Below are 13500 nucleotides of genomic sequence, written 5' to 3'. Positions count from 1 at the left end.
TATGAATAGCAGTTGGAGTGGTTTGAGCTGACCATGTGCGAAGCCTCAGCCCCCCTTAATCTGAAGTTAAACTTCTTCATTAAGGAGCTACTGTATTGTTTACAAAGGTTATGTTCCTGCTATACAAAAGGACTATGGTGTCATGGGAGACAGCGTGTTGGAAGTGCAGGAGCTATTATTAACAACTTGTGTCTTCCAAGCCCCCAGGAATAGTGCTTGGCTTTGTGTTGATGTTTGTACAGTGGCCAATCCATGTTACTGCAACTTCCAAATTTGTCACATGATGTCAGGTGATCACATGCTTGCCCAAATAGCATTTTTCCCACATACCGTCCGTGGATAAGTAGCTACTGTGTATAGATTTCTCTGTGTTACAAACCCTGTAAAATGATTCTTTATAGCATCAGAAGTTGATCAATTCGATCCTGTAACATTTGGAAAGTCTAAAGAGTTTTATATTTGTTAGATTTAATCCCATTCAGCCTGATACATGTTTGAATCGGAAAATGATTCTGAGGACTAATGATATGGAAAGTCCCACCTGATTGGTTAACAGGAGTTGTACTATAATTTAGTTAAGTATGAAACCCGAGAAGTCTGAATTTGTGTTTTCAAGACTGCTGTCAGTACTCTGCAGTTTCAAGGTGAACATCATGTTGACTGCTTATTTCACTCATGGTATGTCACTGTTGTTGTTTTTTTTTGTTTTTTTTTTAAGTACTATGTAAAGTAAAAGTAAACACATACATCCATTATCCGGATCATATAAATAGCAGGAGTGCAACAGGTGTGAACAGGACCTTTTTTTATCTTAACCTGTAACCACATAAAGTAGTGTAATATGATATGCTGGCTTTTAATTAAATTTGGCTCTTCTGTTCTTCCCTAGACTTAGACTATGTTTCAGACACACATGTGAAGATGTTTAGTTTTTTTACTTTTTATAAAATGTGTTTTTGGGGGATCTGTCACAAGCAAGGAATCCTCCTCTCCAAGTTTGAATGTTAGCACGCATGTAATGTGACCGTGTGTTGACTTAGGCCTGCTGCGTGTGTCTGCATGCAGGGTCAGTGCAGTGTGTGGGAGGTTGTACACAATAGGGGTGTTGAAATCAAACATGTCCATCTGTGAAGTTTTGTGTGTGTGTGTGTGTGAGAGAGAGAGAGAGAGAGAGAGAGTGGTACAGAGGAAGGGGCTACCTGTGGTGTATGAGATCCGTGCAGAGGATATGAAGATGAGAACAGAAGGTGAGCAAACAGTCAGTTGTCAGTGAGTCAACACCATTCCAGGGAGACAGATTCAGACAGCGTGTGTGTCTGTAGAGAGTGGCTGTAACAGGTGACTCAAGCTGTGGATGAGGTATGCCATATAGTAGATGATAAATGGAAGAGTAATTAGATGTATGTGTGTGTGCGTATGTGTGTGTGTGGCTGAGGAGCACACAGACCTAAACAATGTGACTGATTAGATAAGCCCCCTCACAGTCTGCAGATCCCTCAGATTTCAGATCAACACAGACTCATGTCTAAACTTTGTAATCTCCAAAGCCCCTTTGGACGTGCACTCCTTTCCAATAATCGGACGGCATCTCAGTGTGTTGGCTTTATGTCTGAATGAACACCCTGATCACTTTTCCAGTGAAGTCACAAGAGCAATGTTTCCAGGTTAGACCGACTAGCATTTTTGTGTCATTTTCAACACAGCACAAGTCTGAACTGCATGCAGTCACTCTGTTCACTCTGGATTTATCAGCCTATCCAGGATCGTGGTCATGTGAAAGATTTACAGATTCTAATTACTTGCCAATATCAGATTCCAATGTTATCACATCAAAACAGTGTTCAGTATGATATAAGAGCAAAGTCTTGCTATTTGTGGAAGGATACAAAAAGTAATATTTATTAAGTTAAGTAAAATATATGACAATATGTATTAAATGTAAGTAGAGGGGAGAGAAAAAGTATAAATAATACACTGATCAGATCCTAAAACCCATAGGCCTATAAATTAGTGTGACAATTGTTAAATAGACTATATGGCAGGACGTGCTATACTGAAAGACTGGAGAGAGGGGAAAAAAGCTAAGCCTGGCTGTCTTCATAATGATATAAACCAATTAATCCCTTTAAAGATCACAACCAAACACGCATTTTTTTTTTTTGCTCACAAAAATAATCTAACATGAAAAATGTAGTTTTAGTTGCAGTGCTAGAACAAACAACAGTCAGGTGCAGTGACTAAGAGCAGCTTTCTTTTGTCTTGTTGTCAGAGTTTTTACATTTCTTTTTGATTAGGGATTAAAGAAGGAAGTTGGAATGTTTTTTTATTTGATTAAGTTTAGAAGTATCTGTAAAGTTTATTTTTTTCTTTCTTGTGATTTTTATTGTTGGTTTTGTGCTAAGCTTGGCTAATCTCCTCCCAGCTCCAGCTACCTACACATGCACTACAGTGGTGTTAGTTTTTACATTTAACCTCGGTGATTGGGTAGTGTATGCAGACCGTTTGTAGATTTGAGCTCGTATGTAAAGATTGAGGTTACACTATGAGCCGTCACTTCTGTCAGCTATGTCCACTTTCACTGTAAACAAGACATGTTATTAAAGGAACAATGTCGCTAATAGAAACTACAGTATCACACCTAAACGGTGAATGTTCTGTTGTACTGTAGGCATCACACCACATGTTCATCACTGCTCTGTGACATTTATTCAACCCATTTTGTCCTGACTCGTTTTTCCTTTGCAGTGAGGGAACAAACTGTTGGTTCCTCACTGGTGGGCATCGCTGCTGCTGCACAAGATGCAGTGCAGAAAAACCCTGTGCAGTAGGCTGAGCCTGAGCAACATCTCAAGTTATGAAAAATATCCAACACGAGCCTCCTGCGGCTTTCCAAAAAAAAGGCAACTTTCATAATAATCATTTCACAAATTTGTTTTTGCATCTTACAAATGCAAACACAGAAATGCGTCGTCTGCAACAGTCACTTTGTTTACTGCGTTTAGATCTAAATCAGAGACAGTTTGTCATGTGGACTAATCATCCTGCATGTTTGTACATATATACCCAAATCCCCACAACAGAGGTGGAGAATGTAAAGTCTGCATGATGCATAGAGCCACAGTGGCAATGTTAATGGGAAATATGCAGACTTCTGTTCAGACAGCCTCGCAAGTTATGTTTCCAAGTGCATCCAGGCTGTTTATTGCCGCCCATGCCCAAAAGCTGAGGGCTTCTACAGCAATTGCCTGAGGCTGCGTGAAATCACCTGAAGGCCCACTGCACTGGCATTCTTATTTTATACCCACACGAGGAGACTGTTTCCCAGCTACAGCTCTGCTTATGTATTGCCTCGGAGGGTCACCTCCTTCACATTTCCCGTGTCTGTGTCGCCTCAAGCAAAAGCAGAACTTGCTAAAGACTTTATGCCTGTTTCAGTGGAATATACTGCAACCTGACACTCAGAGATGAACGCACACACATATTTCATCTCTGAAGCTTTGATGAGCTCACACACACACACACCCACGCACACACACACGATTCTTATCACAATCTGTAGTTTTGATGTGGGGACGTACAGTATATGAACACTTATCTTCTATCACTGCGAAGACACATACTGCATATATATATCCACACACACACTCGCTATATTCACAAATACTGCTTGCATACATGTAAGACGATCCGCAGTTGTCTTCTTAGTTTGACGTATTGATGGGTGGATAGCAATGCACTCATAAAAAACACATAAATTCTTATCTGTGGCTGCATTTTGTAATAGGATTGTACACACACACACACACACACACACACACACACAAAACTTGACACAACTAGATGAGGGGTGTGATGTGAGCACATTCGTCATCTCAGTCTGGAGTTTTGAAAAGGGCTCACCTGCTGTAAAGTCATCAGTATGATTTATAACTCCTCTCATCTCCACATCCCCCCTTCTCTTGCTCTCCCTTCACCCCTCCTCTCTTTTTCCTCTCCCTCTATGTGTTGCCCACAGCTTCTCGGCGCTGCACCATGCTGCCCTGACAGGCACCACAGAGCTGCTGTCTCTGCTGCTGGAGGCCCAGGCCACAGTGGATATCAAGGACATCAACGGTATCACAATGGCTGAACAGTTTTAACAGCTAAAACACCGTCACCACGCAAAACTACAACTTAGGAAAAAAAAAAAAAAAAAGAAAGAAAATTCTCACACTCCAAAAGTCAGTGGGGGTTAAATTGAGCCTAGAAGTTTCTCAACAGCTTTCTGACACTCAGCTGGAAATAAGTTTGAATAATGAATAAATATGATTCACTTTGAAGTTTGGCTGCCATGCAGTGACAGCAGTGCCACGGTAAATATCTCCAGACTTCAAGCGGAACAGATACAGTAGAAGGAGTGGCAAGTCGCCTGCTGAGACCAGAGGCGTGTAGTGCTCATGCTCTAAGTGTGAGACGCCTCTGCGGCCCACTATACATTCCTGTTGGACCATTTTAAAGGTTGAATTTAACTTTTAGCACAACCTGCCAGCTTGTCAGTTTTTGAATCCTGGCTCACCTGCATACTAACTGCAAAACATACCAGCCGCATCAGTCATTTAACGCCCGTTGCACACTCAGGACTCCCTGTACACAAAGAAGGAGACAAGGTACAAATGTTAGAAAATTGCTGCTTTTCTAAAGCTTTGCTGCTGATCAGTGCAAGGAAATGGGACAATGGCATATCCTAATGTGACAGTGCTCATCAACTTGGAAACCTTAGACTCTAGAGAGACACCTTGAAGCATCAACCACCAACACTGATGCCAATAGAATTTATTACTATGTTGTAAAATGTAACATTACCCTTCCAGTTAAGAGAGCAGAGACATTATATCCCTCTGGAAAAGCCACAATTTAATGAGTTAGACACATCATAACTTTATCAGTTTATCTGCTGATTTTCTTACTTGTGATTTGTTTGGCTCTAGTCAGCACATGACGGTAAATAGTTGATGACATCAGATGTTTGCCGTGCTGTAATTAATCAAAGCTGCTAGTTCGAATGTTGGGAAAGCATCAGCATTTTAGAAGCAAAATGCTCACCACTTTCACAATAATAGACAGGGGTTTCTTATTATGAACATGAAAATACCAAAACCAGGTATTATCTGCATTTCAAGAAGCTGATATACCTCTTTCCTCAGTGCTGTAAAGCTGATATGTTATTTTAAAAAGCTGATATATTTCTTTCCTCTTTGCCATTAAGCTCCACTGTCACCAAAACACACCAGTGAGCCACACTGTTGCATTAGATGGTATAAAGTATTACTTCATTAGCCAGACACACACGATAGTTTGTGGCTTGTTTTTATTGTTGCACAAATGACTGAGTAATATTAAAGTGAAAGTAGTGATTGTTATGATGAATTAATACCCCGCAGTTGTAAAGGGTAATATAGCAGCTTTCAGCTCATTGTTGTGGTTTTATCATCTACTACTTTACAGAGCAAATAATACACATATGATAATAATAATAAACTAATCACCAAGAAAAGTGACAAGAAACGCAGCTAACACAACAATCAAACAGTCCTAGTGTTGCTCTGTGTTTGCTGGATATGTAAATACGCAATTGTTTGCTCACAGATTCACTTAACAACTTTATGAGGTGTTACTATGTCACCATCGTGTTTACAGCCCAAATCCATGAATTATTTGCTGCGGAAGATGTTTGTCTCCAGCAGGCATGGAGCTGAGTTCCAAATTCAGGGCAGTCAGAAAATGTGTTGGTTTTGGTCTCTTTAATAGACTTGTCAATACTAAGAGAAAAAAAAAAACGAGTACCAAAAAGTAACATCTGCTTTTTCCTTTGATGAAGCGCTTGGTTATTCACTTCCATAAAGTTGGATGACTTGGAAAAGATCAATTTAAAATTACAAATGCAGTGGAGGCCAAAGTTTTCTGACATACTCTAAGATGATTCCAGACTTTTTGTTAAAAGTACCAAAATCTTCAAGCCTTATCTGCAAACATAATAACAGTAACACTGATAATTGCTTTTTTTTTTTTTTTCTTTTCTGTCGCATCATTTCCATCCTTCATTCACATTTCTGTCTCTAGGCATGCGTCCACTACACTACGCAGCATGGCAGGGTAAAGCCGATTCTGTCTTATTGTTGCTAAGAGCCGGTGCTTCAGTCAACTCCCCCTCCCATGATGGACAGATACCACTACATCTCTCTGCACAGTATGGACACTATGAGGTGGTGAGTACATACACACACACATAGACGACAGTCAATTCCCAAAGGCAAAGTTCCAAGGCATTACCAGTCCTCCCATTTCACTGAAATCTACCCCTTTTGTGTCTCAGCTCACATTGTCCACCAACAATACCGGCAATGCCATTAATGCCACGACACCAAGTTTTACACAAGTGTGTAGTGACCGCACACATTCCTTTCCTTCAGCCTCATCCATTAGGCTGCTGGAATGTTTTAAAAGACAGATACACATATCATGGACATGCATGCTTACACCTAAACCTGTCTTACAACACATACTGAGGCCTGACCTCTTTAGTAGAACACCATAGAACACAATACTGACAACCCTCAACAGAGTCCACACCAGAGCTATCATATGTTGCTCTCCTCTGTTCAAAGACAAAACATCAACACACATGTAGCCAACGTGTTGGGATGATTGGCATCTAAGTGCATGTGCATAAAACATGAGGTGATATCACTTACATCTCATTTTCTCCCTTTCGCTCTCAGTCTGAGATGTTGCTGCAGCACCAGTCCAATTCCTGCCTCATGAATAAGGCGAAGAAGACGCCACTAGATTTGGCCTGTGAGTTTGGCAGACTAAAGGTATGAGAACATTTGTATGTAATTTTCATATCTGTGAATGATGATCTGTTATTCAAAATAAGTGTCTGATCATTCAGAATTACTGATGACAGCACTGGTTATAAAGTTTACCCATCTTATAGTTTACAACAGTTTTTGTTAATTTGTAATTAGCTGTAAAATTATTTTTTGTGGCCATGATACGGACAGATTCTGCTTTTTTGCCAATCTTTTCAATGAGAGATTAAACCTCCATGGGTCGGGATTTGATTCATTCATGTATCAGTCTAATCCCATTATTTATATGTGAAAACACCCCGTTTTGCCCTTTTTTGGATGAGGATGGCCTATGTCAAACATGACCCACAGCTTAATGAAGTGACCCAGCTAATTTAAAGCCTGTTTAAGCGAAAGGAAAGCAGGCCTCAGCGACTCTTTTTGGACAGTGTAACGCTAAAGAGACATTTCAGTGTGTTTCACTGTTTTTTTGCCACATCGGCGGATAAGCTGAGCTGTGAGATGTATAGCTGGCCCTGTAATTCAGAATTTGACACACACACACTTCCCATGCTTGTTAAATGTTCTCTCGTCTGGTCTGAGTTTGCAGTTTAGCTGTGAAAGAATAGAAGGCTTTGGGCTGTTTTTGTCACACACGCAGACTTTGTATGTGTGTGTGAGTGAGTGGAGGCAGTGGTATCTCTAGACAGCTTCTGAGTAGTGAATAAGCCTCAGTGTGCTAAATTAACCCTATATGTGTCATCATTTTCAGTATATTATTTCAATATATATTTGTACCACACAACGTCAGCTAGTTTGGCTTTGCATAAACATTATTTATGTATTACTAATGCCATAATTCCTGTCCTGATTCTGCCAGCTAAGACTTCATCTTCAATTTGATTTCTCTTTAGGTGGCTCAGTTGCTGCTGAGCAGTAATATGGTGGCAGCGCTGTTAGAAGGAGAGGGAGGGAATGACTGTCTGGACTCTCCCTCCACCACCCCTCTTCACCTGGCAGCTAGGAATGGACACAAAGACATCATCAAGTAAGATCACAGCACGGAGCGGTGTTGAAATGCACTGTATATCTGTCAGTCACATGTCTGTTTCTGCCCTTTCATCGTTCCTGAAGTTTTGGGTTTCTGTGTACTTTCGCAACAGCATCAGCCATTGTTGCTCCTGCCTTTCTAATGCTAATGCTAGTATTACTTCGATTGTAACTATTGTGGCTGCAACGACTTTTAATACATCTTTTGCTTATATTGCCACTGCTGCTCTTACTGTTGCTACCACTTCTCACCAGTGTTACATCTATAACTGGAACCTCGACTACTGCCACTATCGACAGTATGACGATTATGACTACTAAAACTATTACTCCTCATTAACTGTGTATGAAGATAAACAGAGCCTTCAGGTCTAAAAAGTGAAGTCACTGCAACAGTACCTTAAACCTAAACTTATGGCCAGCAGTGGACGACTCCACTGGTTGCAAAAAGAAGTGTGATTGTAGAGGTCCATAAGAAGACCTTGCTTCTCCTGTTATCTGTTATTTCTGTAAATCTTTTTGTGATTATTTTATGGTATCAACTGCTTTTTTCAAGTCTCCTTCAGCATACCATAATGTTCATGCTATAAATTATGGTCCCATTGATGAATCAGAGATATGCTTTAGGGGGGTGCTACCTTGTAATTGACAAGTCGCTATGGGTGTCTGTAGGGATCAAAATCCATCCCTTGCTTGTCACATCTGGTTTAAAAAATAAAAACTAAAAAAAAAAACAACTCCAATCTCAAGGCACCAGAACAGTAGTCCACAAACCAATGGATGACAACGCTATCGGTACATCCATTTTTTATGTACAGTCAATTATTAGGATGTAAATTACATGTTTACTATAGTATAACTTTTGTAAATGTTAGCAGGCTAACACTGCTGCAGATTTCTGTGGTGAGGGATCAATAAAGTTTATCCTAAACTAAGATGGTAAATGTAGTAAACGTAGCATGTGCTCAACATACACATGTTAGTATTATAATTATCTGCATGTTAGCATGTTGCAACTTGCTGCTACTACCGCTTCTACCACTGCTACAGCTAATGCTGCTATTGTTGGTAGTATTTCTGCTGCTGCTGTTGTTGCTGCTGATGCTGCTTCTATCTCTATAATTGCTTATATTACAACATCACATCTACAACACAGTGCAATTATTCTTATTGCTATTGTGATTTGTACTTCTATTATTACTCCACCTGAAGTACCGATTAATGAACGGATTTGTGTGCTTAACATATTCGCTAGGTAGCTTCCGAAAGTAAACAGCCAACCTATCCAAAAAGGAAACATTGCACCAAAGTGATATTTAATCCCATTGACTATAATATTCATTTTTTCAGTGGCTCAGTGTGTTTACCATCATATCTGTGTAAATATGTATGTACTTAGCCAAGAAACCCCACCCTGCTTCCCAGACATGCAGCTAACGATTCCCATACTCCCTAAATGATCAACTATCTCTTGCAACACTCTTTTTATCCTCCACTCTCCTGCTCTTGAACTGGAAAGCTGAATAGTTAGACATGCAGGAGAGAAGCTGGAGGTGTAACACGTACAGAATTTTAAAGGGAAAAAAAAAAAACCTCACTGCATTAGCATACAAGTTTATTCAGAGTTTACTCAGCAGAATTTGACTTATCTCCTGCTAAGGGATTTATGTCTCTTCAAAGACTACCATACTTACGCAGAAAACGTCTTCATAGTACCTTCTTTTTGTCATATCTGGAGAAGCTTTCTAGATCTGGTTAGAACTGGAACTGCAAACATTTGCACACAGACAACCGAGAGATGAGATTTCATACCAGGAAAGATGAGATTTATTTTTACAGCATACATATATACTCTATGTATGAGGAAAGCTCAGTAATGACTATAAACTGTAAATAAAAAGAAATTCTCAGGAAATTTTCTAATTGGAATAATACATACTGAAATTTGATCCTTCATCTGTTGTCTTTGGTGGTTGTTGAGAAACTGCATTCTATACTTAGTGTGTACAGTACATGTGGTGCAGTTTTGCGTAGTGATGGGTGTTTGAGAGTAAACCAACTGCTTATCTGTAGGACAGAAATGGAAAACTTTAGCCCTAAACTTCAGACATTCAGGCTTCTTAAAGTTTTATAGCAACACTGTTGCAGCTGAAGGGAGAAGTTGCAGGTTACAATAGATGCGCTTCAGGCTACCTTTTCCATCATTTTTCACGGCTTAAAATTCCCCCTACTCTGTCCAGCGCCCCTGGGTTATGGCAAGTCAGTAGAGTTCGTCAGCAACATTATCGTTTCACAAGCCACCATCGAGCTTTTACCTACAGTCAGCTTAATTCAAAGATTTTGTGCACAAAATCTCAATAGTTTGACAAAACATAGTTATAGTATTTGGACAATAAAGCCCCAGCTCTAAAGATATAAAAGCAAAAGTTGTAGTTTTATGAAAAAAATCTATGTTTAAGTTGTAATATTACATGAATCACATATTAAATTGCAATAATATGTTTTCTCCTTCTCTTTGAACCATAGTATAGAGTTGAGGTAATTGGAGAAGTAAACAGTATTTTTCCTAATAAAATTGCCTGTATTTTTCATAATATTGGCTTAAAATGTTGAATTTACACTAAAAATTAGTAGTATTACAATTATTGTTACACTTGGTGAAAGGAAGGATGTGGTTTTTCTTGTTAAATTTTGTCTTCATTCTTGTGATCCTATGGCTTTTTTTGTAAGTTGCAAAAATGTATGATGTACCAACACCACACGATCCTGTTCCTCCTTAGTAAATGGGTGAACGCAGAATGTTGGATTTTATGTGTTAAAGGATTATGTTTTTTGTTGTCAAATTTGCTTTTATATTATAGTATTAACTTTAAAAAATAATTACACAATGCTTAGGTAAATAAATTGTTCATATGTATTTATAGACGTAAAGTGACAAGTTTTGTAAAGTCAATTCTTCCTTTTAGCGTTGTATTACTACCCAAAAAACAAGGCTCAATTTACTGCACAAAGAAAGTGTGTTTGCAACTTTGCAACCAAAACAGGACAAGGATCGTGTTTTTGTTTTCCCCAAATAGCTAGCAGTTGCTACCCCAGATAGAGTAACTGTTTAAGCCCAAGGATGAAGCAGGGCAAAATTGGAAGAGCCCTGTTTTTGGAAGAGGTAAAGAAGGCGAAGGGACAGAGAGTATGACACTGAAAACAAGAGCGAAATAGTCATAATTATATGGAGCATAGTTTGTGTGATGTTTTGTGCCAATAAGTTACTGGAGAAAGAAGCAAACACAACAATAGGAGAAAAAGTAAGAGTTTTTTTTAATTTCATTTGGTCTATAGTAGAGACACAAGACACACATTCACTCTGGAGAGTAAGAGAGAGCTCCAAGACTCAGAGGGATGAAAACCAATATTCAGATGGCATTATTTCAACTAAATCACAACAACAAACCTGCCTACTGTTGGCTGTTTTACTCTTAAGTATGGTAAATGGTCTGCACTTATATTCAAAGGATTCAAAAGGCTTTCATTTTCACATGCAATAATAAAGACGTTATCACAGCGATAAAACTCTTAAGTCACTGTAACTGTATCTAGTGCCTTAATTAACCTGTTGACAGAATGCACTCTTTCAAAAATGCTCAGACAAATATTGAATGTGCAATTAACAGTGAAAAAGATCAGTGTGTAAAACATTATGTGCAATGTTTATGGTGTGAAAGGTCAGGATGTACATATACAGTAGTGCAAAGATTGCTTTAAGTCCTTTGGGCAGCGGCTTGGAAGTGTTAATCAGTCTTATGACCTGGGAGTAGAAACTGTCCTTGACGAAGTGGTGCTCAGGGTCGATGGGGCCCCTGATCATGTTGTTAGCCCTCCGAGTGCTCTCTGCTGATAGATACACTGTATATACAGTTTACCTACATTATTATGTGCTGAGCTGACTTTTTTTAAATTACTTTTTGCAGGAACTTACAGTGCACTTGTATGCAGTTGCTGTATAAACTGCACACAAGCGCAGTTCACGTACCGTGATGTTACCAGTCAATGGTCTCTGTGCCAGTAGAAGCTGCAGAGTGATCGTGGTAGTCTAAATTTCCTCAGGAAGTAGTCTCTGCTGTGCTTTTCTGAAGTCCTCATGGATATGAACCCTAAACAACTTGAAAGCACTTTTCTTATATAGCACTTTTCTACCTTAGGGGCACCCAATCATTTTACAATGTCTCCTATTCACCATTCACACACACCAGTGGTGGCAGAGCTGCCATCAAGCAGTGGACACCAGTGGACAACCCACTCTACCATTCAACTTTCATGTCTCTACTATAGACTAAATAAAACAAGGAACTCTCAACTTTTCTCCCAGTATTTTCAACTGCGCACACTCCAACCCCAACAACACCCTTTCTGCCCTATTTGTGCCAAACAATATTCAAAGTATATTACTCCATGTAAAATTGTGATTGTTTACCTCGTAACAGAACATGCTTTTTTCTTCTCTTCTGTGAAGTAGTGTTGATCATTTAATGCCGTGTTTTGTTGGCAGTTCCAAAGCTCTGAGAAAAATGGAAAGCGATCCTGTCTTTTGGACAATGACTCCAATAGTAATACCACTTAGAAAAGGAAGGGGAAAAAAATTAAAACGGTCTTACACCACATTAATCGTAATTAGTTCCAATTTTGGGGTATTTTCTATAAGATATGTAATTCTATAAGATCACTTAATCTTTAAATATTTTCACCTGACGTGGCCCTGATACTATGTCATAGTCTTACTCCACAATAATTAAAACCTGCCTTTGAGCTCGCTAAAAGTTTGTCTGTGAGGTATCTGTCCACTCTAGTCCTTTACAAATGTCACACACACATACCTAAGTAACTCTAAATTGCTGTACAGTTGAATGGAAACAGCCTGCAACAATGAAAGTAGATGCAGCAGTGTAGCGCCCAGCAGACAAACTGGTGGTAACAATGTGCTTGGTACTGGTTAACATTCAGAAAACAACATGTGCATGAATCCAGCTAGTATCCTTCAGCAATGCTTCGGTGTTGTTTACATTTCCAAAAACCTGACTCAACCTCCACAAGTTGAGCCAAGGACCACCTCCTCCTCTTCTTCCACCTCCTGCTCCGCTGTCTGGATACAATGCCATCAGCATTCCTACATCTAGGCCTCTGACAGAACCAGTGGCAAACAGTATTCGTTAGCTAATGTGTGTGTGGGTGGATGAGTGGGGGGTATATGACTTAATGAGATGTTGCAGATGTCTGTAACAGTTGAATAGATGAATCTTTTTCTGAGCTTCGCCTGCAGCCTTACATGCGTGTTTCTGATTTGATTGCCTAGGTTGCTGCTCAAAGCTGGCATTGACATCAACCGAGCCACCAAAGCGGGGACATCTCTCCACGAGGCTGCCCTCTATGGCAAAACAGAAGTAGTGCGGCTGTTGCTTGATGTAAGAAAAGACAACAAACATAATTTCTGTTCAGCTAATGTGGAATTTGAAGGCTGATATTTTTCCATCAACAGTGCAGATAGAAAGACTGTGTTGAAAGCTAATACAACTTCACTGTAACTTTCACTTGCTCTGTGTTTTCTTTAATAAAGGAGAGTTGAGGGAGG

At 39.5% G+C, this 13500-nt stretch overlaps 1 protein-coding gene across 5 annotated transcripts in view; it reads left to right on the top strand.

The window, feature by feature from the left end:
• LOC103354825 (caskin-2-like) overlaps window positions 1–13500 on the top strand; it is a 76179-nt gene that overhangs the window by 38293 nt on the left and 24386 nt on the right. For all 5 annotated transcript variants that reach the window (XM_008278379.1, XM_008278376.1, XM_008278378.1 and 2 more), the window contains 5 exons: window positions 4016–4113; window positions 6100–6245; window positions 6759–6854; window positions 7745–7878; window positions 13225–13333. In XM_008278379.1, the coding sequence (XP_008276601.1) occupies window positions 4016–4113; window positions 6100–6245; window positions 6759–6854; window positions 7745–7878; window positions 13225–13333 (583 nt within the window). The remainder of the gene's footprint in view (window positions 1–4015; window positions 4114–6099; window positions 6246–6758; window positions 6855–7744; window positions 7879–13224; window positions 13334–13500) is intronic.

Source organism: Stegastes partitus, unplaced genomic scaffold (assembly GCF_000690725.1).
Source record: "Stegastes partitus isolate 25-593 unplaced genomic scaffold, Stegastes_partitus-1.0.2 Scaffold122, whole genome shotgun sequence".
NCBI classification, from domain to species: domain Eukaryota; kingdom Metazoa; phylum Chordata; class Actinopteri; family Pomacentridae; genus Stegastes; species Stegastes partitus.
Note: the sequence above shows the minus strand (reverse complement) of the source record. Positions and strands in the feature narration are given on the sequence as shown.